At 41.5% G+C, this 27,969-nt stretch overlaps 2 protein-coding genes across 3 annotated transcripts in view; one reads left to right on the top strand and one right to left on the bottom strand.

The window, feature by feature from the left end:
* The window catches only part of LOC102084038 (aromatic-L-amino-acid decarboxylase), a 50,404-nt gene extending 32,125 nt beyond the window's left edge, over nt 1–18,279 (bottom strand). The window contains 4 exon segments of the mRNA XM_065052766.1: nt 5,438–5,557; nt 6,223–6,336; nt 13,772–13,995; nt 17,351–18,279. Of these exon segments, the coding sequence (XP_064908838.1) occupies nt 5,438–5,557; nt 6,223–6,336; nt 13,772–13,972 (435 nt within the window). The 5' untranslated portion in view covers nt 13,973–13,995; nt 17,351–18,279.
* LOC135578570 (uncharacterized) lies at nt 47–27,489 on the top strand. Of its 2 annotated transcripts, none has more exons than XM_065052767.1 (3): nt 47–417; nt 17,143–17,244; nt 19,865–27,489. In XM_065052767.1, exon 3 carries the CDS (start codon nt 21,837–21,839, stop codon nt 23,199–23,201), a length of 1,365 nt encoding a protein of 454 aa, XP_064908839.1. In that variant the 5' UTR covers nt 47–417; nt 17,143–17,244; nt 19,865–21,836; the 3' UTR covers nt 23,202–27,489. The 2 variants fall into 2 exon arrangements, with proteins under 2 accessions (XP_064908839.1, XP_064908840.1); XM_065052768.1 differs by having other exon boundaries at nt 17,174–17,244.
* Nucleotides 27,490–27,969: the final 480 nt, after the last annotated feature.

Raw genomic sequence — 27,969 nt, forward strand, 5'->3', positions numbered from 1 at the left:
CAGTACTGGAAAAAGGCATGTAAACCTGGGGCGGTACTAACCAAAATCAGAAGTATAAATTATGTAAATTCTGTGAAGGTGTGCTAGCTTTGTGGTTTTATCACCTAGCACACAACATTGTGCAATCTCATAATAAAATAATATCTCGACTCTTTGTGTATATTCAGCTGCTTGCACACCAGGCAAAGAACCCTGCTTTTGGGGCATTTTCTGGCAACCCAGAAGGGACATGCTGACTGCCTTGCCTGGTTCATCTTCACACGTTTGCTGGGGAGCAGGACACTGTCTGGACTCCAGCACACACCGACGGTGTTTGATCGGGGACTCCAGTGGTTCCAGCTCCACCTCAATGCGCTAAGCAACACAAATGAGCAATGCCATAGAGATATCGACAACAGAGAGTAACGAGTAGGATCGGTGAGTAAGAAAATTTCTTTCTAGTTTTTGGATTCTCTATATAGCTCTGCATAGGACATTCCATTAAAGAATCACAGCAGGTACTTGAGCTTGTACATATAGACGGGAGAGAAGATATAAGTATTCTGTGTTCTGGCTTTTGGATTGTGTGTTCTCTCTTCCTAAGTAGCCGAGTGTATGAAGTTTTGGCTGAAGAAATCTTTCCTAGGAAACACGGGCTCAACTTCCTCCAGCAATATATCACTTTGTAACAATGGCAGAGTAACTGTTGATTTCTGTTACTCGGGATTTCCTCACATTTGACTTTGATCAGAATCTGACTGTCAACTCTCATTTCTGTCAAGCAACATGCAAAATTATAACACTTATTTAATATTTAGAGTTACCCTGGGCAGGTCAGTTATTGTGGCTAAAAGAGAAAAAAAAAATAAAACACTGGGAAGGCAAAAAAGCTATGATCAAATATGGCTAACTGTATTTCAGAGTCTTAGTTATGTGTGTTTTCTTCAACAAAAACACACAGGTGAAATGAATAGTCACACACTATTTCTAAATTGCACTTTGACTCACAAAATATGAGTTTAAATTGTGTCTATGATACTTTGTGACAAGAAAGAGAGAAATTTTTTGTATCAATTGATCTGTAAATTTCACAAGAGAATACAAGTTCCTGCAGATTCTTTTTATGTTTTTCCTCTAGAAAAGGCAGATGGAATATGCTCTAAGCTGCTTTTTTAAACTATAAGGAACAATTTGTAAACACGTAAATTCATAAATTTCAATGGTTTTGGGTGTTCATATACAAGATCAAGTTTTTAGGTACTTTCAAAGTTGAAAAACTGTCATGTGAATCTCCCTCTGCCAGGCACATAACAGTGCAATAAACAGTTGCTTATATTAATAAGTATGTCTCAGAAATTTCCCCAGCATCAACAAGCTAAATTTCATAGAATGTCCTGAGTTGGAAGGGACCCACAAGGATTGCCGAGTCCAACTCCTCTCCCTGCACAGGACAACCCCACAGTTCACACCACGTGTCTGAGGGTGTTCTCCAGTCTCATCTTGAACACTGTCAGGCTTGAGGCTGTGACAGCTCCCTGGGGAGCCTGTTCCAGTGCTCCACCACCCTCTGGGGAAAGAAGAACCTTTTCCTAATGTCCAACCTAAACCTTCCTTCCTCCTGCCATTCCCTTGGGTACTGTTATTGGCCACCAAAGAGAAGAGATGGGTGCCTACCCTTCCTCCTCCTCTTGTGAGGAAGCTATAGACCACAACGAAGTCTCCCCTTAGTCTCCACAATTTGGAGTGATGTTTCTTTTCCTGTACCAAAACGCTATCTTCCCTCTGTTGAAAACCTGTGTATACTCACTAATTACAACAAACGTTTAAATATTTGGCAAGTCTTATTTCTCTCTCATGTGGGCCTGATCCTACAGATTTCATACATGAGAATGGTCCCAGTGAAGTCATGTTTTCTCCTAATACTGCAGTTTCTCCTGATACTGCAGTCACCCCAGCTTTTTTTTTTACTGCCCTCACACACGTCGGTGTCTCAACAGTGAGTGAACTCAATGCAGCTGAAATTCAACAGCATCATGAACAAAGTAATTAGAAAAAAGGATAGTCATTAAAAAAATGCATTGCTGTGACAAATGTATTTTATCTGCCTTTCCCGTGGTGTGGAACTTGAGGACTGTAGACGCCAGGGTCTACATCAGAGCACAAAGACAAGCTAGAGACAGTTTTGTGCATTTTTTTATAGCTACTGCTGCTGCATACAGCATTATGGCAACTGAAGCAAATGGTAGAGGTGCAGAATAGTACAGCAAAACAAATATCCCTCTTGGGTCCAGTAAGGTAGAGCTTCCTTGTGGAGGCAAGGGGTGAAGGAAATTCTGTCCATTAACTACAGAAAAGATAATTTGGTAGTCTCCCACTTTAACCTTATTCTGCATATGGTCTGTAGCCAGATACCCAGAATACTCATCAGAATATTGAGAAATCATGCCTGGCTGTAGTTCTCGAAACTCATGATGCAAGAGTATATGCACAGAACTATATTCATCTTACATGTAAAGAACTTCCAAGATCTGATTCATCTCACTGTATCTATCTAAAAAGTTATATATCTGAGATAAAATAATTGTTTAAGGTCCCTTGGTATTCAGTGCAGAGAGATAAGCATATCCAAAAAGCAATAATTCCATCTATTTTGAGCTAATATTCTAGACTGAGATAATTGGTTCTTCTACATGTACCTTCTTGCATGTGCAGCTTTATCTGACAAAATGTGAGAGGAATCTCACACAGTGTAAGCTTCCTGATGAGAAACTTCTCTCATCATGTCCATGTTAGTAAATCAATTTCCACCATGCTCAGCACAAGATTATCTAAGTAACAGTGAAAAAGTTACCTCTGCTGCCTCACAGTCCAGTGACTAGAATATAATGACTCAGGTCCTGGGTGTCCAGCAAGTGTGAGGAATGTTTTACAGCAAAGAACATCTCTTCTCTTCTGTGAAGCTGGGATTTTTTTCCTGTTTTGTTTTGTTTTCCAAGCAGTATATAACCTTCTAAAGAACTCTGCATAATCAGAAGACTTGTATAATGGCCATATACTCTCAGACAACATTGCCTGAAATAATCCCCTTTCCAGCACTTCAGCAGCTGGCAATACTTTTCATTTGTGCAAACCACTGGAACTTATTGAGATGCTCATATAGGTTTTCAGGTAAGTTATATGTCCTCATAATGAAGTTGGGCAAAATAAGGCCTGTGTGCAAGACCTAAATCCATCTTGTGTCAGGCAAATCACACAAAACAACCTCTTAAACCTGTTTTTTTTTCACACGAAAGATCTCTCTAGCACCTTTGCATTTAACATGTGAGAAACAACACTCATTAATATTTTTATCAATATAACTTTAAGAGGATACATAAAATCTTTCAAAGATATATGGAGAAAATGGTGTTATTCTGTTTTTTTTTTTTCTTGTAATGATAAGGCCCTGTAAAACTGGTAGAGTCTTTCCAGGACATGTAAGGAATATGCATATTGAAGCAATGCATGCAAATAGATAAAATTAAATGGCTGTAGGAAATTCCAAAGGTTAAGGCATTAATTTGAGATCTGGAAATTTAAGCTTCTATTCTGGAGACTGCCTGGCTGGGTGGGAAAATGACCTAGAACAGCCTCAGCCTTCTGAGGAGAGCCACGAGATGTCCTGGGATCCTGGCTGTTCACCCAGACTGGTGCGCAGTTCATGTATGCGACAGTTCTTGTAGGAATTTCCTCACACAGACATGAAGATGAACAAGAAAGGGCCTGTTGCCTCCTGATCCAGAACTGGGACACAACCTAAAGGCTGCTTGGCTATCTGACAAGAAAGATGCATCAGCAATGGCTTTTGCCAGGCCCAAGATAGGCTGAGTCTCATTTTGCTTCACCCTTAAAATACTTTTTCTTTGCAGAACAAGAAAACTCTTTAATACGTGGAGGTACACCTTTCAGCAGTTTGTCTAGAATGAACAGCAGGGCACAAGCTTCAGGAAGAAAGTTGGTTTCTCACTTATTTTTAAAAGCTGTTTTTTCTCCTCTTGAATGCTGTATTTACATTAAGTGAAGGATGATGATACCTTTCCTTTTACCGCAAACAAACAAAGGTTGCCATGGCAAGCAGGTTCAAGAAGTGGAAGAAATAGCAGCAAGAGCTGATGTTCATGTCCACCAGCACTCTGAACTGAAATTTTCTTTCATCTTTTGCCATTTTCAAGTGTCATCCTGCACACAACAACAATGTGCTTCATAGTGACATAGGCTTTCAAATGTAATTAAGAGCCAATTTTCATAGGCTCGGTTTTACCATTATAATTACTTGGTATTTACCAAGAGAATGACTGCCACTTTCACATGCTCATGTTGGCTTTGCCTCACGCTCTTTTATTTGTGTTGGCCTCTTATGACCAGACTCCAGAGATTACCAAAGGAGAACAGAACAACTGCTTAAAATTCAGCCTTTTTCATAGTGAGTATCTATTGTAGTTAGATTAAAAGCTGTGACCAGAGTCTGCAGAAAGACCACGTGCTAGTGGAGCTATGGTTGATAAACAACATAGCTTCATTATGCATGCGAGCTTTTCCATTGATGATATATTCATTATCCTACTGATAGTCTGTTCAGACATGGTAGGCATTCATTAAGCACTGAACATCAAAGTTTGGGCACTATGTTCTATTTCAGATTCTCCACCATAGTCTGAAAGTTGCATTATCTACTGATAGAACTGTTTGGGTCCAAATTTTAAACAGCTCTTCATTTTATTTTAATATTCCAATGTTTTATTTTGTTATAGAAGGAAAACTCCATAAAATAATTTCCACTTCTTTGATGAAGATTGATAGACTCCCGATCACATTCTCTTACTTCTACTAATAGAAGATTCTCTCCTATGTTCTTATCCATTGCTTGATCTCTGACACTTTTTTTTTCTGAAGAAAAGGAAGTCTGTTTTGGAAACTGACTGAAGTAAACAACTGAACATGTCTAAGGTGGCTTCATGGAAGCCTTCGTAATCACTATTCTGGATGCTGTACTCAAAATCCTCAGATATATTTCTAGTTAATAAGCTTTTATTTATTTTCAGCCATGAAACATTGCTGCACATTGTTGGTATGAGCTCACTTCACTTGTTTAACAAATGAAAGTTTTCATTCTACATCCTTTTAAACATTAAGATTTTAATTTTAAGCCCAAATTGTTCTGTTAAGTTGGGCTACTAACAATTCTTCACAGAGCGTTTCATAATTCAGCTGCTCTGAAAAAGAAAACCGTTACTTTCATCAATGATCCCACCTACCTATGAACACTCTCGCAGAGCATCGATCTTTCTGAAAATCTGAAAGGAACCCATGTGGCAGAAAAAAATACACCTTTCCTCTATTAGTGTATTGGTATTAAGGTTTTACAGAATCCTCCAATCTACAAACTCATCCTGTATTGTTTTTTCATTTCCTCCCTTACCTGAATGACTCCTCCACCTTGGCCACCCTTCTCAGCTAAAAATTCTTCAGGCAAATTAATCATCTTCCCTAGCCAATCCATCATGACAGTCTCCAGCTCTGTGCAAGCTGGACTTGCAGCCTGTGTTGAAAAAAAGAACAGAGGGAGTAACCTCACCAGACCATGAAGAGATATAAGATCCACAAGAGCAAGAACTTTCTGTCTTTTGACAGAGGAAGAGACTAGCTGACTAACTTTACCAGCTCCATTAGGGACCTGATTTTGTGCATGTTGTTTCTAATATTTACTAAAAAAAACATCAAACTGGGCCTCACATAGAAGCATGACTATCAAATGTCAAAGCTAGGATTTGCATCTTGTGTAATTTTTTTTTACATCAACTACCAAGCTCTTTTGAGAAGAGCCAATCTCATACAAACACGGGGTTTTAAACACAGTTTTCTATTCATCCAGGTGGTAAGAGAAGTTAAAACACCAGGTGACAGGCAACAAGTCATACTGCTTAATGAATTAGTAGTAAGTTTACACAGCTACCACTAATTCTAAATGCTGGTGATTTCTCAAAGGCAGAATTTCTAAGAGGTAATACCTTTTAATACTGGAATCCTTCAGGGTGTCTATATGAAAACACTTAATTAGTCAAGGCAATTTTACCTATAAAAATAGTCCTGTGACTTCACTGTTACCTATCAATAATTTCTTTGAAGAATGTTACTGAAATGCTTAAAATCTTGGCATGGTGAAGCACGGTTACCACATAGTAGTACATACCCCAGTAAACTTACCCAAGAGAAGCCCACACATCCTATTCCTCCACACAACATATCTGCAAGAAGAGCTGGGAAGGAAGAGGTTGAGGGGAAGTAGGCAAAAAAGTAGGGACTTTGCCAGTGAGTCACCTGTATTAAGGGAAAAATTGTTATTTTTAATTAATGCAGGAAGCAGAAACAAATTGTTACAAAATCAGAAAAGATTAGAGGTTTGGACTAGTTAACAGTTCTCTACTCCCTGGCTGTAACACAGGATCCCATTTTTCAGAAAATCTTGCCTTGCTTATTCTCAATTTTTTATCTATCTTTTACTCAGAGTTCTTCACCAAACCTCCCAACAGTGCCCAAAACAGAGTTCTCCATTTGTCTGCCTAGAAGACAAGAATTACATGTGCAGTGGCAACGTGAGTTTCTGTGCACGGCACTGTTCTTGAACCTCTGCTTTCAGTGACTCTGGTGCTTTGTTCTTTCATCTCTGTCATGAGACTGACTTAGCAAGGGTGTCTTCAGTGCAGCTGAGGTCCATGGAACTCTCTTGGCCCCACTCTGGAGTTATTTGCTAAAATTCAGGCACTGAGTCTGGCCAAATCAGCCTCTACAAGACAGCACTCCGGGAACACCTTATTGTGGCCTTTTGGTACTTAAAAGGGGCCTATTAGAAAGACGGGGACAGACTTTTTAGCAGGTCCTGATGTGATAAGACAAGGGGTAATGGTTTTAAACTATGGGAGGGGAGATTGAGGCTAGACATGAGGAAGACATTTTTTACAATGAGAGCGGTGAAACACTGGAACAGGTTGCACAGGGATGTGGTAGATGCCCCATCCTTGGAAACATTCAAGGCCAGGCTGGACGGGGCTCTGAGCAACCTGATCTAGTGGAGGATTCCCCTGCTTACTGTAGGCAGGTTGGACTAAATGACCTTCGAAAGTGCCTTCCAACCAAAACTATTCAATGATTCTATAATTCTATTATGCTATGACATGTTCCATGCTAAATGGAGACTGTCTTAATTCTTGTATACACGATGAATCAGATATCACTTTCTCTGTTGTTGTATACCATCTACAATACTTTGGATTTCTCATATGAAACCAGCTCATATCCACTACAATTTTCCACTGTCTAAGCTAGCCCTGTACCTAGTATGTTCAAGATTTCAATTTAAACAGTAAATAGCTTCAAACCTACTCAAATCAGGTATCTGAAGACAAGACACTGTGAACATTTTAGCTGTAGCTGGCCAGGATCTCTTTCTTTGCTGCAACAAAGTTTTCGAGAAATTGTGTAGACTTTCACTGATTTGCATAATGAGCCAGACCTGCCACGACTCATCTCCCCAGTCCTAATCCTCTGTGATCTGTAAGGCTTGTGACATTCATCTTGGGTTAATCAAGTTAAACTGCCTACTTCCTGGGAGCCATTTGTTTGATGAAACACAGCAGATTCCCATTGCACCACTCACACAAAGCAAAAAAGCCAAAAGCCCTAGGGCAAGTGCAGCTGCAGTTCTTCCTCCTGCCTCCTCTTCCACTTTGCTTGAAGCAGCTGTAAAATTCATTTATATTCATTTATTTTGCCACGTTGGAACAGACACAGTCAATTATTGCAAATAACATGACATGATTAATGCTTGTTTTTTCAACCCTCTGCCGACAAACTGTGGTACACAAGTGTCTTGGGCTCAGTAATTACCACTCTAATGCTACTCAGAAACATTTTATTTCCCAGATTTGTGGTAAGGATGTCTGTCTTTCTGTGTCTTGCTTAGTCTAAGCAAGAGTCTATCACACGCTAAGGACAGGCACTTCAGCTGAAAGATCACAGATTAATGGATCCAATGTGAGGAAAATTAGAATCTTCAGTACTGCTATTTGTAGTCATGACTAAATTTGGTCATTTGGGGTTCTAAAAAAGGAGAAGATTTATTTCAAGAGAACAAAGCAATTCTGAGAGAGAAAGGTGATATTTTTATATGCAGATCCCTTCCATTTTGGCTTCCTAATGTGGCGATGAGAGTTCAACAACTGTTCCCTCAGTTCCTTTGTTAATATTAGGAATGTAGCACCACTATGGCCATTGTCACTTAGTGGACTGCCTTTTGAAGGTCTACATCTAGTTTCACAAGAAGTTGCCATGAAGAAGCTTTGCCACTCATGAAAGCTTGTTCTCCTATGGTGTAAAAATAGGAATGGACACTGCATTATTGCTTTACACCATTAATTGGTCCTTTCTCCTCTGAAGGAACACCATTTTCACATTTTCAGTCATCCAATAAGTAGCAAATATCTGAGTGAAGGAAACAAGAGTCACTTATGGGACACTGACAGCTTATGGGCAAACCAAGGTTTTATGACCTTGGTCATACTACTTATTCTGTCTGAAGCCCAGTTCCTCATTTTTAAAATGGAGATAAGATGTTCCCCGGTGAAACACTGGGAAAGCACAACAGCTGAGAAACACTGGAAGTACCTATAAATGCTACTCTTGTCAGGAAAAAGATAGGAAGAAGATTATGGGAAAATATAATGGGGGTAGCACAACTACAGGCTTCCAAGCACAAATACAGGCTGGGTGGAGAAGGGATTGAGTCCACCCCTCAGGAGTAGGACTTGATGGTGTTGACTGATGAGAAGCTCAGCATGATCCTGCAATGTGCGCTTGCAGCCGAGAAAGACAATGGTATCCTGGGCTGCATGAAAAGAAGTGTGACCAACAGGTCAAGGGAGGTGATTCTCCCACTCTGTTCTTGTGGAACCCCACCTGGAGTCCTGTGTCTAGTTCTTGGGCCCCAAATATAAGAAAGACATGGACCTGTCGGAACGAGACCAGAGAAGGGCTACGAAGATGATCAGGAGGCTGGAGCACTTATATGAAGACAGGCTGAGAGAGCTGGGGTTGTTCAGCCTGGAGAAGAGAAGGCTGAGGGGAGACCTTTTAGCAGCCTTCCAGTACCCAAAGGGGGCCTACAAGAAAGCTGGAGAAGGACTTTTACAAGGGTGTGTAGTGATAGGACACATGACATGGGACACGGCAACCCTGACTGTACAAACAGACTGGGGGACAAGAGGCTGGAAAGCAGCTCCATGGAGAAGGGTCTGGGGGTTCTGGTCAATGGCAAGTTGAACACGAGCCAACAGTTTGCCCTGGCAGCCAAGAGAACCACCCCTGTCCTGGGTGCATCCAGCACAGCATTGCCAGCCAGGCAAGGGAGGTGATTGTCCCACTTTGCTCTGCACTGGTGCAGCCTCACCTGGAGCATTGTGTGCAGTTCTGGGCAACACAGGATAAAAAGGGTATAAAGCTGCTGGAGAGTGTCTAGAAGAGAGCAACAAGGTTGATGAAGGGTTTGGTGAGGAAGCCCTATGAGGAGCTGCTAAAGTCACTTGGTTTGTTCAGCCTGGAGAACATGAGACTAAGAGGAGATCTCATCGCAGTCTACAGCTTCCTCACAAGAGGAGGAGGAGGGTCAGGCATAGAACTCTTCTCTTTAGTGACCAATGACAGAACCCAAGAGAATGGCAGGAAGACGTGACAGGGGAGGTTTAAGTTGGACATTAGGAAAAGGTTCTTCCCCCGGAGAGTGGTGGAGCACTGGAACAGGTTCCCCAGGGAGGCAGTCACGGCCCCAAGCCCGAGAGTGTTCAAGAAGAGACTGGACCACACCCTCAGACACATGGTGTGAACTGTGGGGTTGTGCTTTGCCGGGACAGGAGTTGGACTCAATGATCCTTGTGGGTCCTTTCCAACTCAGGACATTCTATAATTCTCAGAGGTAATGGCTTTAAACTGAAAGAGGGTAGATTTATATCAGATAGAAGGAAGAAATTCTTCACCATGTGGGTGGTGAGGCACTGGAACAGGCTGCCAAGAAAAGTTGTGAATGCCCCAACCCTGGAATTGTTCAAGGCCAGGATGGATGGAGTTTGAACAACCTGGTCTAGTGAAAGGTGTCCCTGCCCATGGCAGTGGGTTTGGAACTAGATAATCTTTAGTATCCCTTGGAACTCAAACTATTTTATGATTGTCCCTGTAGCTAATTTCAAAAATCCCTGTAGCAGTTGCACTCTTCCCCCCTCTAAGACCTGCTATGGCAGTTGCACTTCCCCGCTCTGAGAACTGCTGTGGCAGTTGTACATCCCTTTCTCCTTCAATGGGGCAGTTAATGGCTCTTTTGTGGGACCCTGAGTCGGTTAGACAGGGTCATTAGCAGAGTAGCAGGGTGAAGAGAAGCCAAAAAGCTTCTGGAATGCCCACAGCCACATCTGATCAGACTACAAAATGGGGTTCCCACTGAAGATTCTCTTTGTGTAATCTTCTTGGAGCTGCGGGTCTGCCAAGTCCTCCCCTTAGACTGGGACACCGTCTAAGGAAACTTCCCGGGATTGGAAGTCCCTCACCTCCTCGTTTGGGTGAGTGATAATCTATGTCCTTGCCTCATCAGGCAAGTGTTATTCCTTGCCAAACTCAGGTAAGTGTACGTCCTTGCCTAGCTAGTGTAATCCTTGCTGGACAGGCAAGTGCAGTCCTTGCTAGACAAGCAAGTGTAAGTCCTTGCCTAATTCAGGTGAGTGTAGTATTCTGGAGTCAGAGAGGTTTGGCTTTGTTTCTTGTGAGTGCGTGCATGCACCCTGTGGATCCCCATTATTCTCATTTTGCTGCACCCCAATAATCTCCTCAACTGATATATGAACCTGTATTTTATGTTACTGGAGTGCTAACTAATTGTATAAACCCTTTTTTGGTCGGCTTATTTGCTGTACTTTTTTGGCAAGAATAAAGTCTGTTTTGGACCTTGTTGTCCACCTAAAACTGACTCTGGGGTGCCTCCATGACAGTACCTAAAACCAACTATAAATCATTTTAAAGGTCTCTCAGCCAAACATGAACAAGTCTTCCTATGCTACGTTCTTCTATGCTCCCTGCCTCCATGTGTTTGTACAGCACCATCATTTTCACACTTCAGTTTCAGTAAGCACAAGTAAAATAGGCGGTCAACAGACAAAGCTGTTTGTGCAGCACTGGGCACAGAAGAGGTTCAGAAACCTTGCTAAGGTTAGTGTATGTGGTCTCTGCTGTGACGGTGACACTCCACAGGGCACATCACAGGTCTCAACCCAGACTAAGCTCTTGAGGCTTTGCAGCTCTTCAGGGTCTGTGTCACCATGTAAAGGAGCAGCATAAGGAGGTCAGCAGATAGTGTAGTATCAGAGAAGACAACAAGGAGATTGAGTAGATCTTCCCTGAGACATAACACAAGGTAGCTCAGAAACAAGAGCCTGAACCCTGAAATGTACCAAAGGAGAGGCAATCAGAGTCTCTTCTTATTCAGTTGGAAAATGCAGTCCCATGATAGTGAAGGATGAACCTTGCAGCTATGGCACTAGAAAGAAGGCTTCTGCTCCACCTGCAGCTTTCAGAACTGCAACTATAGAATAGGTTCAGTGTCCTGGTAGCAGATGGGCTGGGAGCCCCGCTGTGTCTCGTGAAACACTCAAGCAACCCGAGTGTTGATCCTGGTGTTGACAACAGGGATCTAGATTTTAAGATCAGTGGGACCCTCTTTGAGGATCAGCTGCTAAGAAGAGAGAGGATACCCTGAACAATTGGGACAAAGAATATTTGTAGACAGGCTGACTAACCTGTTAAGGACAGCGTCAAACTATGAATGATGTGAAAACGAAATGAAAACTAACAGTCAAGACAGGAAGGTAGACTGAGTTGGTAAGCAAAGGGTGAAGGGTAATGTGTACAAGAAAGATCTTGAAAACAAGATAGGGCTAAAGCAGACCCACCACAGGTGTATGCACATAAATAAGGAAGTGCTGAGAGGACAGCATTATAGAGGGAAGCTCTCATATCTTTTCCAGGAAATCAGCACAAGTGGGTGCCTCTCTGAAGCACCTGTATGCTACGGCATGACACACACAGAACAAACAGCTGGAGGCCAGTGGTATGCCCTAGGAATCGGTACCCTGGTGTATCTTTTTAATGTATACAAACACCTAATGGGAAGCTGTAATGAAGATGAAGCCAGATTCTTTTCAGTGGTATCCAGTGACAAGACAAGAAGAAATGTATACAAATTGAAATACAGAAAATCCCACTTAAACATAAGAAAAGGAAAAAGCTTTTTTTTTTTTTTTTTTACTGTGAAGGTGGTTGAAGTTTGGAACAGGAAAGCAGGGAGATTGTGAAGACTGCATCCTTGGAGACATTCAACACCCAATTCAACAAGGTCCTGAGCAACTTGCTGTAACTGCCTCTGCTCAGAGCCATGGGGTGAATTAATCTCTACAAATGCCATCCAAGCTCTACTAAGCTATGACCTTCTGATTGTGTGCTCATGTGAGTCTTCAGTATTTAGTAGAAACAACACAGGGATTTATGTCCTTCTGCTATTTGGGTCACAAACACTAGTATTTCACAAGAGCAAAAGATTGGATAGAACATTTCTTCTTCAGATTGTATCAATTTGTAAAAGTAAATTTTTCGCAGAACAGGTAAATATCAAGGAAAAACCAATTTAGTTGAAAGAGAACATCATATGTTGATGATTTAATTGGAATTTAATGTCTCACTTTCTATACACAAATCATTCATTTCTTATTTTTTAATATGTTGTTATTTTATTGAATATTATCAAGTGTTCAAAACAAAGTGTTTTCTGTTCTACTTCACAAAACAAATCAAAAAAATTGATCAGTGTCTTCATTCAATGTAAAAGGAAAGGCAACCATACTTGGGAGCAGCAATGCAAGTGTTTGCATGTGTTAGACATAATTCAATAATGTAGTCTACATTGTTTTAATTCTCCAAAGGAGAGATTACATTTACTAATAATACAGTCCTCTGCGAGCTGTTTACAGGCATTAGGATACAAGCATATATTTAGAATAAAGAATGTATATCATTAGTGGAAAATGAAGAAAGATTCAGAAATGGATACATGTCAGACACTGTATTTTACACTTTCTGTCCAACACTGTCTATCCAAGGACTAATACTTCAGTAGTGGCTGTCTGCTTTAAAAGGTACTAGAAGAAGCTGACGTTTAGGAGAGTAAGTCAACAGAACAAGTATTGGGAAGAATCCTTTCTAGTCAGCTCTGCAATAAAAAGAAGTCTCCAAAGAGAATTTTAACATTGAAAGATCAGCTTGAAGGAACACGTGAGGCAGATCAGACTAATACGAATCCCATTCTATAAAATATTTACTGTGCTTTGCAAGTCACAAAAAAAACCCGACATGAAACTGAAAGTTATGAAGCTTTGCGTTAAACAATTCAAGGGAAGAAATGGAATTATTTCCAAAAACAAGCCTTGCATGAAGCAAAAGAATTATTTGATAATTTCTATCAAGAACAGAAAACATTAGTTCTGTAAAGTGTTAGATCATATTGAATTATGGATGTAAAACAGACTCCTGCCTTCACAAAGCTAGTCAGTGTGGACACTTATTTTCATAAGGTCCAGCTGCACAGGCTTCAATCTACACTTTCCTTAAAGTCTTTGAACACCTGAATGCAGTGTTGAACATTGCTCTACAGATCCATTTTTCTTACCCCTGGCATAATGATCTTCTCAATGTCTTTAAAGACATCGTCAAAGCTCTCAGGATCCTGGGGTGCACAGTCTGGAATGAGGGGCCTTAGATATCCTGGTTCCACATCTGGGAAGACCTGTCTTTTATCTATCTTCTCCAGATAATCTGCAATATAGTCCACCATCTGCTTCCCGCTCTTGCGGAACTCTGCAGCATCCATGGGTATCCCAGTATAGGAAAACCCTAATGAAAAAAAACAAAGGCAAAAAAAAAAAGGTCACTTTAAGTGCTGCATGTAAGGCCAATACCCATACAGTGTTGCATTTGCATTCTACAGTGTTGTATTTGCGTCCTGCTCCACTTCAGAATTACTTGGACATGGTACAGAAGTAAGTCACACTGTTAAATATTTGATGTCTGGCTCCTGATGTTGATTAGACTAATACAGATAGGCTGAATCTTCAGCGAAGAGGCACATTGTTGAAGATTCAGAAATGACGGATTTAATCCCTACTGCTGCTGGTTGACACAAGGATGCGACACCGTTATGTGGCACATAATCAGCTGCCTCCAGCCTTACAAAGAAGAGGTCTAAAGAAATAGTAACCTGTGTGTCTGTTAGAATCAATAATAGCAAGCTATAATAACCACAGTTGTCACAGTGATCCACTGTGCTGCCCTGTCATTTTATCTCCTTGCCTCAAGATTTAGCTTCTTTACTCTTTTTCTGTAAATGCACATGCTGTGCCATTTACAAAACCTTATTTCTTACTGAGGTTTAAGTTAGAATCCACTTAGAGTTGATCTGTACTGCATTCTGCAGGAGGACGTGAGGAAGCTTCGTCTGGGGCTGTCCCTATTTCCAAGATGGTGGACTGGAGCTCTCAGTGTCCTTTGAGCTCGGCAGAGATTGTCTGAGCACACCCAAGCGATGTGTGGCTCAGCTGACATGAGCTGGACTTTGCCTGAAAAGCGCTTTGCAAACTTAAATCCATATTGCTGGGGTGCCTGCTCCTGCCATCCTGGCCCTCCCAGCTTCTTTAATGTATGTGCCTTTGAATTTTGAGAGCTCGGTGAATACAAGGCTGAGGCCACAGTGACTGAAAAGCATCCAAGAATCTTTATACACTCAGATCGAGTGAGTGATGTTGTTCCTGGTGTCTAGTAAGAAAACTGACAAGTGAAACAAAGATTCTCACTGCTTGTGTAAAGAATTACTATACTTAGTTCACGTACCTTCAGATCTTCGCTTTGAGCACAGTGTGAATATTATGTTATTAAGAGACAATTTCTTAGGTACCAGTTATTTGTGCTAAGGATTTCTAACTGAGGACATCATTTTGAGAAAAAAGAGACCCTTCTAGGCTTCATTATATTTAAGTTAGTACTGCCACATGACCAAAGAAAGACATAATTGATAAACACCATCCTAGAAATAGAGAATCTGGAATTTGTGTGGAGTGTCTGCAGCTGCTATTTAAGAAGGAAGGGTGCTCCTGTAGGTCAGGAACCACTGGGAAAGCAGGGATCTGCACAGGGGGGACTTCTGGATCCCCAGAGGAAAGCTGTTCTTGTTGCTGTTTTGTCAGATTTATATTACTCTATTTCACCATGATGTTTATTTGGCCCTCTATGTCTTTCTGAAAGGGGAAGTAGGACCTTTCTCAGATCTTGCTGCCAAGTTGCCAGAAATGCATTACCAGGAGTCGTTATGGGTCTCAGAGGGTTCTGGTGGGCAGCGTTGTGCGTCATCTCCCCTTTGAAAGACTGTGTTTAAGCAAGCAGATTTGCTGATTTTAGTTAACCTCTAATGAACCTTCAGTTCAGCTTCATCCAGTGAAATACATCTATCTGCTTCAATCTGAAGCAAAGTATTTCTTTCTTCTTTCCCCTAAAGACAATACTGAGAAATTAAGATTTATCTGAACATCTGTTTTTCTGTAGCCATGCATGTTCTTTCCTAAACGTCCTTGCCTGAAAGTTTCTTACCTACCACAACTCACAAATCTCACCAGACACTGTGAAGCCATTCTCCTTGCAGGAACAGAGTGGTCATCTACATTTTCCTTTTCACTTCCCATTTTACACCTGTTCTTCTGTGAGTGACAAGACCCACTTACACTCTCATCCCTACTTGTATCCTATTCCTCGACTGCTCCTTATAGAGCTCACCTCATCTGCTTGAAAGTATTACTTGGTGCAGAGGCCGATAGACCGAAAATCTGACAATTCTAATGCTTATCAGTTAGTACTCTAAAAATGCAAATTACTTCACCTCTTTACCAGTACAGAATATTTCTCTCTTTTACCTCTGACATGCATATTCAGCACACATACAATACAGCAGCACAAGGCACAGCAGTACCATCTATGCCAGCATATTTTAAAAATACAGAATGTGATTTTCTAAGAATATATCTTAGTCACCTCAGCTGTTAGGGTCTAAAATGAAAACACTTTTTGAGAGCATCCATGTTTTCTGAAGGGCTGAGTGTTAGAATCTGTGTGTACTCAAAATATCCACTTAACTTGAAGGGACTTAAACTGCAAAATACTGCAGGCTGAGATTCCAAAACGAAATGCAAATTTCAGAGAAACTGAACCTCTCTCTAAAGTACCTAATAGTGGTCTGTTTTCCTGAAGGCCCATAAGGAGTGAGAAAGGCTCGATGCTGTCAGGGATCCCACACCTTCCAGGATGAATTTCATTACATTCAATGTCTGCCATGTGAACCCCAAGTGAGGAGAGCACAGCCTCTCAGGAGGCACCCTGCCTCATTATCAACCTCTACCACTTTGTAAGCACATTCTGTATCCAAGTTCATCATATTCATCACTCTGATTGATAAAATAAAATTTTACCAAACATACATTATGTCTGAGTGCTTTTGTTCCCAGCAAGAATCAATGGATATTGTCACCACTGCATACTTCTTCAAATCAAGTCCTACTTTACTGAGGAAGATCGAGTTTTGCTCTTAACTTCAGATAAAAAGAAGAACAATCATGTTAAACTTTATATTATATCAATGTAACTTTCTGATTTTTATTATCATTCATCTATAAACTCTTTGCTCTATAATTTTGCTGGAATTTGTCACAGGACAAGGACACAACACAATCTAAAGTTGGCATATGCTTTGCTGCTTTGCTTAAACTATTCTTTCTACCTCAGTGCACAGAAATTAGAACATAGCAACATTTTATTTTAGTGAAGTCACTGAAACCTCCTGTTAGTCTTTGTATTGTATATTCAGTATAATGTAAGCAGTTTATGTACAATTACTCATTAAATACTTTACTTTAAATATTATGTAGATAACATTCAGCTTATTCATTATTCCTCTTAAAAAGTATTGTCTGTAATTTTAGACTCTGTTTTTCCTATCAGCTAAATATAAATGATATCTAAATATTACCAGGAAATACGTTATGAGGAAGAAAAAGAGAATAAATGGGAAAAAGAGGAAAAAGAGAACAAATTATGAAAGAGGTATGTTCGATATATTATAATTTTATGAGTGACTGTTTAATTAATCCAAATGCACCTACTTGAATTCAACAATCACAAAGCTTTAAGGGCAAACAATGTTACTTACAGTGAGCTGGTGAGGATTTTCCTTCTCCTCTGTCTTCTCACTGTCTTTCTTTCCTTCTCTGTGCCAGTTGTAAAGTGCAGAGGATGCAGCTGCCGGCAGATATAGGCAGAGAATCCACGTCCCTCAGCCTATCACAGCCAAGTGCTTTGCATTGAACATACAGCAGCATCTCCCCCTCCTCCCACGCCTCCTCCAAAATATCCTTGGCAAACAAGCTGCTACCCGAGAGGCCGATGGAGCAGAGTGAGGAACGGCCAGCGCCTTGTTAGCTGGGAAGTGGCTGGTGTGTGTTTCCTTCCATCAACCCGTTAACGAGTCTGACAGCCAGTGTTCGGTCACACGCTCCAGGACATTGCTGCTGTGGCTGTTGCTGTTAAAAGCAAGTGCTTCAAACCACTCTGTGAAACCTTGTTTTCAGGACAGAAACACCGATACAGTGAAATACCACCCAAGTGACTGCAGACTATGAACAGGATACATGTGGGATTAACATCCTCGGCTATGCTGCATCTAACTTTTCCCCGTTCCTCCCTTTCATCATACATATACTTAAAGGCAATAGTAAATGTTCAAGTCAGTTTTATTTAGTTCAAGTTTGTTACAAAGAAGACTGTCAGTGTTTCATGATCCTGAACAGTTTATAGCCAGGCAGTGCAGCAGGAGATCTGGGACAGCCTCAGCTCCCAGACTGGTCTCTAGTGCACTGCAGAATTACAGCCAATCTTTTTGTGAAGGAGGAGGAAGTGCTGGCTGTCATATGTTTTAAAGCTGTCATGGCTGTGTTTCCTCTTATAATGACGTAAGTCCAATTATAACTCTGCTACTAATCAGAAAAAAGCCTGTTCAAAATAGAAAAAGGACCTAAACTTCACAGATCAGCTTGAGGGTTTCGCTGCACTTGCTGTGCTAGATGTTACTCTGGTACTGACTTGCGTTTTCAGTTCTTGGATTGTGTCTGCATAGTGTGTCCGCATAGTGTCCGCATAGTCTATAATCTTGAAAGCATCCAGAAATCCCAGGGTTAGTTGCCGCTGTCTCTCAGTTGTTTCTCATTGCAAATTAACTCCTGAGTGTGCTGGGTCACAGCCTGGGGAAAATGGGAACCCATCAGAATGGAGTTTCTTCCTATTTTTTCTTTCTCCCTGAATTTGACTGAAAAGGCTGAAAATTCAAAATAAGGGTATAAAAGATGCAGAAACTGAAGATGTCTCTAGTAAACATAAAGATAATTCAAATCTAACTTCAATGGTTCATCCAAATGGCTTGCAAAAGGTAAATAACTTTCCAAGGAAACTAAACCCAGAATCTATCATTAATACTGGAGTAATAAAACGCTGGTTTAATCAATCAGAGTGTTGAAATTATACCTCTTTCTGTTGGGGACAAAAGCAAGATCATGAGGTTTTCCCTAACAGGTGCTGGCTAAGGCAGAGCTGCTGTGGCCCCGTGAATGTGCTCCAGACCCTTGGGTGTGCTGGCTGCTTCACAGAGAAGTTCTCTTACTGCTGCCACACAAGGAGCAGAGATCTCCCCTGTACTGCCAAACTGTTTCAAAATTCAAGACACCAGTGCATGAGAAATAACAGATGACCCTAAAAAGTTTAAAGGATTGTTGATGAGCAACCAACCGGTCATATTAGTCACAGATAACACAAGACAGGCTTCAACATGATTTTGCTATGTCACCCTGTTGATGATATATAATGATGCTGTGCCCATGCAGTAATCACGCTGATTTGTTACTATTGCTGAACTCTTTAGTTTGCAACCAAGATGGGAGAGATAACGTGTTTGAACAGGAGGCTCCAGCACAGCGCTGGAGAGTGATGCAGACAATGTGTTATCAGTCACTTTGCAGTCCCCCTGCCAGTCCATGTGCACGGCCGTGGATCAAAGCAGATGGAGTTAAACAGTTTGTACCCACTTTCCAACACTTTTCCCCTCTTGCATCATTGTATAATGCAGATTAGAAATAAAAGCCAGTTTTCCCCAGCCTTAGGTCCAGTTATGGATAGCTTTACTACCACTGTTATTTTTCCCTCATGTAAATAGCACAACACCCACCTCATGACAGCCTCCTAGTGTGACTCTGGTTACTAAATTGGGTCAAGATGTTTGCGCTGAGCCTAACATCATTTGAACAAACCTGTTCTGAGCTATAAGCTGAAGGCTTCAAATTGACTCAGATATCATGTACCTCTTAGGTGTTGAGGAAATAAATTGAAACAATTAATTAGGAATTGTACAAACACAATGTTTGTGCATGTTTTCAGCATTTGCTATCAAAGGAACAGTCAGTGTTGCCTAAGCAAAAGGAAAGACATTTGTTGCTTAATATTAGGTTGGTACAAAAGGAATTGCGTTTTTTTTGCATTGTTGAAATTTGCCATTTGATATTACAACACATCCTGAAATAAATGTGGTTATGTTATACATCATTTTGATGCGCTTTTCCCGCTTTATGCATTTTTGCTACTAACTTCTTACTTGCTGTTTATTTTATATTTATTTTAGACTATGGAAATAATGTTAGACAAAAAGCAAATTCACGTGATTTTCTTATTTGAGTTAAAAACGGATGGTAAAGCAGCGGATACAACTCTCAACGTCAACAAGGCATTTGGCCCAGGAACTACTAAGGAACGTATAGTGCAGCAGTGGTTTCACAAAGGAGATGAGAGCCTTGAAAATGGGGAGCATAGTGACCGGTCATGGAAAGTTGACAATGACCAATGGAGAGCAATCTTCGAAGCCGATCCTCTTACAACCACATGTGAAGTTGCCAAATAACTCAGTGTTGACCTTTCTACAGTTGTTCAGCATATGAAGCAAATTGGAAAGATGAAGAAGCTCAATAAGTGGGTGACTCATGAGCTGACCAAAACCCCAAAAAACTGTCATTTTGAAGCGTTATCTTCTCTTATTCTACACAACAACAACACTTCTTGATTGGATGGTGACATGCGACGAAAAGCGTATTTTATATGACAAGCAGTGACAACCTGCTCAGCGATTGGACCAAGAAGAACCTCCAAAGCTCTTCCCAAAGCAAAACTTGCACCAAAAAAAGGTCATGGGCACTGTTTGGTGATCTGTTGCTGATCTGATCCAATGTAGCTTTCTGAATCCCAGTGAAACCATTGCATCTGAGAAGTATGCTTAGGAAATCGATGAGGTGCCCTGAAAACTGCAACACCTGCAGCTGGCATTGGTCAACAGAAAGAGCCCAGTTCTTCTCCACGGCAACGCTGGACCACATGTCACACAAACAATGCTTCAAAAGTTGAATGAATTAGGCTACCAAGTTTTTCCTCATCTGCCATATTCACCTGATGCCTCATCAACTCACTACCACTTGTTCAAGTTACTTGACAACTTGTGACAGGGAAAATGCTTCCACAGCAGCAGGATGCAGAAAATTCTTTCCAAGAGTTTGTCAAATCCTAAAGCGTGGATTCTTATGTTACAGGAATAAACAAACTTATTTCTCATTGGCAAAAATGTTTTGGTTGCAAAGGGTCCCTATTTTGATTAATAAAGTTGTATTTGAGCCTAGGTATAATGATTTCAAATTCACAGTCCAAAACTGCAATTACTTTTGCACCAATCTAATATTTGGTTTACTCCTTATCTGTAGTTGGAGGATGCTATTTGGAAGTTGCAGGCCTTTTTTCCTGCTTCCCTCATGTCCTGGTTTTGTTAAAAACAAGTTTCTCTTTCAGTGAATTTTGCCTGTCAGCTAAAGCCTTCATATTAACTGCATTTTCCTGGAGAACCAGACACATGTTTTGGTAAACCTAGCAATGGAATGCAAACTTATTGATAAACACGGACGGACATCTCGTGAGAGGGGCGACGAGAAACAAGTGACCAAGAAGCTGACCAACTGTGTATAACGTTCCATTCACGTGAATACTTCATATAAAAGTGGGAGATCACGAGGATCTCGTCCCTTTTTTTTCCTTATGGCCGACATTAGTAGAGGACCTTGCTAGTCGTCCCTGCAAACTGAGGCCTAGTGAGAGACTGAATCCAGCTCCGGTTGGCTGCAGAGTCCAATCCAGGACTTCAGGTACCGGCTCTGCAGTTGCTGAGACTTTCAAGATTGGTTTTGTATATTTTGTATTATTTTCTCTATTCTTATTAGTAGCATTAGTAAAACATCTTTAATTTTTTCCAACTCTCTTCACTCTGTGTTTCTTTTCCTCCCAATCGCCTCTCCTTAGTGGAAAGGGGGAAGAGGGAGGGGCAAAAAGGGGGAAGTGGGGGGGAAGAGGGGGTTAACAATACATCTGCCAGGGTTTTATTGTCACCCCGCAATCTTAACCCTTGACAGATAATTGGCGCCCAACATGGGGCTCAAGAAAGGGGTAAACGTGAAGATTTTTGGCTTTTCTACTGCTCTGACATACCTTTCAGTTTTCTTGGCACGGTGCCAACTCATATAGTTGTGATACTCGGGTGTCTGTTTGCTTTGGATATAAAGATGTTATGGCATAAGTTGTATCAGTTATTTTCTACATTGTGCTCACTGATTCCATATCTGTGTTGGGCTTTCTTTTTAAATCGAAGTATTCATTATATAACAACAAGGAACTGGACAACGGTCATGATGATGCTGTGTGGTTTGTCACTGGTTTATTTCATTATACTGCAGCCGCTAATGAATTTCTACTCGCTTCTGCTTTACCTTGAAAAGCCTCCAGGAGAGATTAAAGAGCAGTACGGCTCTGTGTTTGCTAATTGGTTGAGCGAATCTTTAGAAAGGCTGACCAACAATACTTTTGGTTTTTTGCTAGGACAGTTCGCAAATGTTTTAGAGAGCTTTGAATATCCTTGGAGTTTTGATAGAACTGTGATGGTGTTATCTGGTTTGCTGAATGTGTGTCAGTTTGTGCTTCTGTTAAGAGAAATGGCGTTCAACAGGAGGTTTGCGTCTCTTTGTTGTCCTGAGATTTGCGGTGTGTCTTCGGAAGCTTTAGCAAAAAGCACTCCGAGCCGCTCGAGAAATAGCAAAACAGCAAAAGCTTCCGCTGCAGCCACTGCCCCCGCAAGGGCGGCTTCGCAGGCTGAAGCTACAGCTCCTCCGCAGAGTTCCTCTGCCAAGGTCGCTGCAGATAACATTACTTCTCCAGCCTCAAAGGCTAACAAGGCAGCCCCCCCTTCTTCACACACTGGGCACTGTTGCTGCTGTAACCACAGTAATCACTGTGACAGTCATTCCAACTCTGGAAATGAATCAAATGATGGTGAACCCCTATCAGCATCAGTTGCTGGTTGTAAGAAAGCCACTGAAGGACAAGGTGAATCTAGTCAATTTGCAGAAGTGAAAGCCATCCAGCTGGCTTTGGACATTGCTGAACGAGAGAGGTGGCCAATACTTTATCTCTATACTGACTCATGGATGGTAGCAAATGCCTTGTGGGGGTGGCTACAGCAATGGAAGAAAAGCAACTGGCAGCGCAGAGGTAAACCCATTTGGGCTGCCACACTGTGGCAAGACATTGCTGCTCGGCTAGAGAGCCTGCCTGTGAAAGTTCGGCATGTAGATGCTCAAGTGCCTAAAAGTCGAGCCACCGAGGAACATCTAAACAACCAACAAGCAGATCAAGCTGCTAAGATTAAAGTAGCTGAGGTGGACTTGGACTGGCAACATAAAGGTGAACTTTTCCTAGCCCGGTGGGCCCATGATGCTTCAGGGCATCAAGGTAGAGATGCAACATATAAATGGGCTCGCGATCGAGGGGTGGATTTAACTATGGACACTATTTCACAGGTTATTCATGAATGTGAGACTTGTGCTGAAATCAAACAAGCGAAACGGTTAAAGCCTGTATGGTATGGGGGGTGATGGTTAAAGTATAAGTATGGAGAAGCTTGGCAGATTGACTATATTACACTTCCACAAACACGTCAAGGTAAGCATTATGTACTTACAATGGTGGAAGCAACCACTGGACGGTTGGAAACATATGCCGTACCTCATGCTACAGCCCGAAATACTATCTTGGGCCTTGAAAAGCAAGTCCTTTGGCGACATGGTACACCAGAAAGAATTGAATCAGACAACGGTACTCATTTCAAAAACAGTATTATAGACAATTGGGCCAAAAAACATGGTATTGAGTGCGTATATCATATTCCATATCATGCACCAGCCTCTGGGAAAATTGAAAGGTACAATGGTTTGCTAAAAACTACACTAAAGGCACTTGGTGGTGGAACCTTTAAAAACTGGGATTCACATTTAGCAAAAGCCACTTCGTTGGTCAACACCAGGGGATCAACCAATCGAGCCGGGCCTGCCCAATCAGAAATTCTACGGACTGTAGAAGGAGATAAAGTCCCTGTAGTACACATGAAAAACATGTTAGGAAAGGCAGTCTGGGTTACTCCTGCCTCAGGCAAAGGCAAGCCCATTCGTGGGATTGTTTTTGCCCAGGGACCTGGCAGCACCTGGTGGGTGATGCTTAAGGATGGAGAAGTTCTGTGTGTACCTCAAGGGGATTTGAGTTTAGGTGAAAATATTCAATACTGAGCTACATGATGTAAATTGCCATACTAACAGTATTTAATAAGTGTTTTTCAGATCAAAACAGTGATGATGAAACCAGAGCTACCTTCTTCAAGTGGCGCCTGACAACTTCTTCGAAGTTGATGTCTTTAACCTACAAACAGTGGTCATGAGATGCACTTGTACCATTTTTCCTGCCCTGGGAGACTGTCATCAAAATGAACTTAATGAACTTTTCAAAGGATGGTCCACTGATTAATTACTCCTGTGTATATATGTACACATGTATATATATATATAGTAGCAGTGATTAATTAGATTGCATTGATAGATTGTATTGATAAGGTTTAAGTATTCAGTGAATGGCGTATTATAAGGGGTGGAATGTCCTGGTTTTGTTAAAAACAAGTTTCTTTTTCAGTGAATTTTGCCTGTCAGCTAAAGCCTTCATATTAACTGCATTTTCCTGGAGAACCAGACACATGTTTTGGTAAACCTAGCAATGGAATGCAAACTTATTGATAAACATGGATGGACATCTCGCGAGAGGGGCGACGAGAAACAAGTGACCAAGAAACTGACCAACGGTGTATAACATTCCATTCACGTGAATACTTCATATAAAAGTGCAAGATCACAAGGATCTCGTCCCTTTTTTTTCTTTATGGCCGACACTAGGAGAGGACCTTGCTAGTCGTCCCTGCAAACTGAGGCCTAGTGAGAGACTGAATCCAGCTCCGGTTGGCTGCAGAGTCTAATCCAGGACTTCAGGTGCTGGCTCTGCAGTTGCTGAGACTTTCAAGATAGGTTTTGTATATTTTGTATTATTTTCTCTATTCTTATTAGTAGCATTAGTAAAACACCTTTAATTTTTTCCAACTCTCTTCTCTGTCCTTCTTTTCCTCCCAATCGCCTCTCCTTAGTGGAAAGGGGGAAGAGGGAGGAGCAAAAAGGGGGAAGTGAGGGGGTAGAGGGGGTTAACAATACATCTGCCAGGGTTTTATTGTCACCCCGCAATCTTAACCCTCGACACCTCACTGTTGCTACTAATAATTATCTGGATCAAACAGATGATGTGTTTTCTCTGGAAGAAAGTAAAGATTAAACAAAGCCTTCACACACAAATAGATGGATTACTTGCACTGTGTGAGGATGAAAACTAAGTCTCCTGCAGAACATAAGTAGACTTTGCAACAGATTAGCCAGATGATGAATCTCAGACAAACTGGGGAAGTATCTGTCACATCTTTCTTGAATATTTTATGTGTGACTTGTTTTCCCAGTTCAGTTCCATATTGCTGTCTGTGTGAACATTTGAAGGTAAACCAAAGAAGGATAAAAAGGATAAAACTGGTAATGAAGTGATCATGGATGCAGACTGAAACAACAGCTTTGGAGGAGTTAATGTACCACTTGCTGGATGGAGGGAGCCTAAGCACTTTACTCTTCTGGAAGCAAGCCTACCGAAAAGAGAGAGGTTGTAATGAACCAAAAAAGTGTCAATAGAAAAATTGACAGGCTGTGAAGAGTCACAGAGACAGTGAGAACAGGCTGCAATCACAGCAGGCTCTTCCAACACAGAGGCAGGAATAGCTTCTGCTGTGAGCTGCAAAGATGTGCTTACCTTGGGGTGCAGGTGCTGCTGGGGCACTTGTCCAGGCAACTGTTGCTCACAGAAAGGATTTCCTCAAGTGTTGACCACTGTGAGCCTCACAGAAGCTGTGGCTGACAAATGAACTGCCATCAGGGCTTAAATGGAAGGAAAACAGCCAGTCAGGAAAGACAACAGCTCAAGCTGCTGCAGGTAGCCTCATTGCTGTGCCACCAGACGTGTCCCCACTCAAAACTGCCTGCCCTCTGGTTCCCTTATGATGCTGTTCACTTCCACACCTCAGATAATCACAGCTTCCCCATTATCATTAGGACACACAGGCTCCCATTTAAACAGGATTTACATGTGACTGGAGGAGACAGGCAGTCAAATAAGAATAGTCTGATGCATTAATTACCTTTGTGCTCAGACACCTTAGTTCAAATTCTTGTTTTCAAGTACAGATACAAGTCTTTCCAATATGCTGTACAATTCTGAGTAAACCCTCAGGGGCAGCTTCCATAAAGTATTTTGCTAGGAAGGGTTGTTCTTTTCCAGTTTATTTTTCTGTGTTACCACATTTAGCTCCAACTCCTTTTGGAATCCAAATGGCATAAATCTAAGCCAGGTGTGAAGTGGCAGCACCTCCACACCCACACTCTGGCAGAGTTTGTCTCTGCTCAGAGGCACCAACATTGAACCTCTGTGTGCTGAGGGCAGATGCTGCCCTTCCAGGAACCTGACATCCTGCATCGTTCTCTGAAAGACAGCCTAGAAAACTTCAGGGAGTTTTCAAATGTCTGTTTTTTCCTCCTTGCTAACTCTTTAGCAAACTTTCTCTTTTATTTGGGAGTGATCTTGATTTGTGCAGTCTTAAGAGACACCCCTTCCACCTCCAGCACCGGGCAAACTTTTGTCAGCAGAAAGTGGCCAAGAAATGTCATTTTTCACTCTTGTTCAGTACTCAGAGAATACAGAATAGAGAGAAAGTGCAGAGGGAAGGAGAACCACTACCACATTTCATGTTAGATCCATTGCAACGCATAATGGAGCAAAATTCCTGCCTGTATCTTCTGCTGAATTCTACAGGATAATATTTTCACTTTCCCTCTTTCAACAAGACATCAGTCTAAGCCTATTCCCATTGCCCACTGAAGCAAAAAAAGTAAGAAAACTCCTCTGGATCTACATTCTGCACTTGAAAAAATGGAAAAATGTTGACTGCAGGAGCTTCCAAAATAAAGAAAAGTTGTAAAAAAAACCCTGAGATTTTATTTTACTATTTTTCTTTTTCTTTTCTTTTTTAACCTTGGAAGGAAATGAGTGAGGAAGCCATAATAGTAGCAAATTATTAGTTCACCACTCAATCTTATAGGTATTTAAGGACTAGTACACAGTTAAGTTATTACTGGGCTGAACAGAGCAACATTCAGCATGCTAACAAATTACTGTAAGGTTTGGGTTTGGTTTGGTTTGGGTTTTTTTTGGTTGGTTGGTTGGTTTTGGTTTTTGGTCTTTTTAAATGGAAGACTAAATGGGAAAAAAAAAAAATCTGTTTGTGTCTCATATTCTTGGATAGTGCTAGAAAAGAAATCACCCAAAGCCAGGAGAATACTCATTAGGATGTACAATAGAAATATGCATCAATAACCTCAAAAAGGAAGAGGCAAGGGTAGGCACAAGAACAACCCAGGGCATGGATTCATGCAAAAGTTGTGTGCCATGGGCAGATATTCTTGAGATCAGTCTTGTAACTACCTAAGCTGCTGGTAGGGCTACAAAGAATCCTTACACTTGCATACAATCATAATAATGTATTCAAATTCATTTGTACGTCTCATCTTCCACTAACAACTAAGCAACTAAGGAATTTTAATCTCAAGAAATTTCTAGGGTTTTTCCACTAACTCTGTGATCTTCATTGCTACTGTGCTTGCCCTGCACTTTTTTATTAATCACTAACCATGTGTAGCGCTATGTTATTTAGCTTTATCAGTCACTCTTTCTCAATAAGTGAAAAAAAGAAAACTTGTGAATCATTTAGCTGCAGTTCATAGGTAATAGGATGGGAGGGACATGGGACTTTACATTTACTCACAGAGCCTCAAGTGAAAATACACTGGGTGCAAATGAGACATGCAATAGAGAGACCCAGAAGCCCCAGCAGATACTGGCTCTGCTGCTCTGAAACCAGGGAATTACTTTGATGAAACCACCTACACAACTGAAACATCTGGCAGTTTACACTAGACAGCAAGTGGGACAACTAGGGACAACCCAAAGGCAAACTAACGGGTCAGCGGCTGCCCTCGCTGCACCCAAGGGCCTGTCGGGTGGCAGCTCCCATATCCCAGTGCCTCCTGGCCGGGGTGAGGCTGCATGGCTGCCCCAGATGCCCTGGCGCTGCCGAAAGGTAAAACCCTCACACTCACACACCAGAGATGTGCTCCCCTTGGCAGGGACTGGGGTGGGACATGAGGGGACAGGCACCCCACTGCTTTCAGGGTCGGCCTC

Source organism: Columba livia, chromosome 2 (assembly GCF_036013475.1).
Source record: "Columba livia isolate bColLiv1 breed racing homer chromosome 2, bColLiv1.pat.W.v2, whole genome shotgun sequence".
In the NCBI taxonomy this organism is placed as follows: Eukaryota; Metazoa; Chordata; class Aves; order Columbiformes; family Columbidae; genus Columba; species Columba livia.

Bases quoted from the DNA above. Each gene is read 5' to 3' on its own strand.
- LOC135578570 (XM_065052767.1), top strand. From the start codon at position 21,837: ATGTTATGGCATAAGTTGTATCAGTTATTTTCTACATTGTGCTCACTG.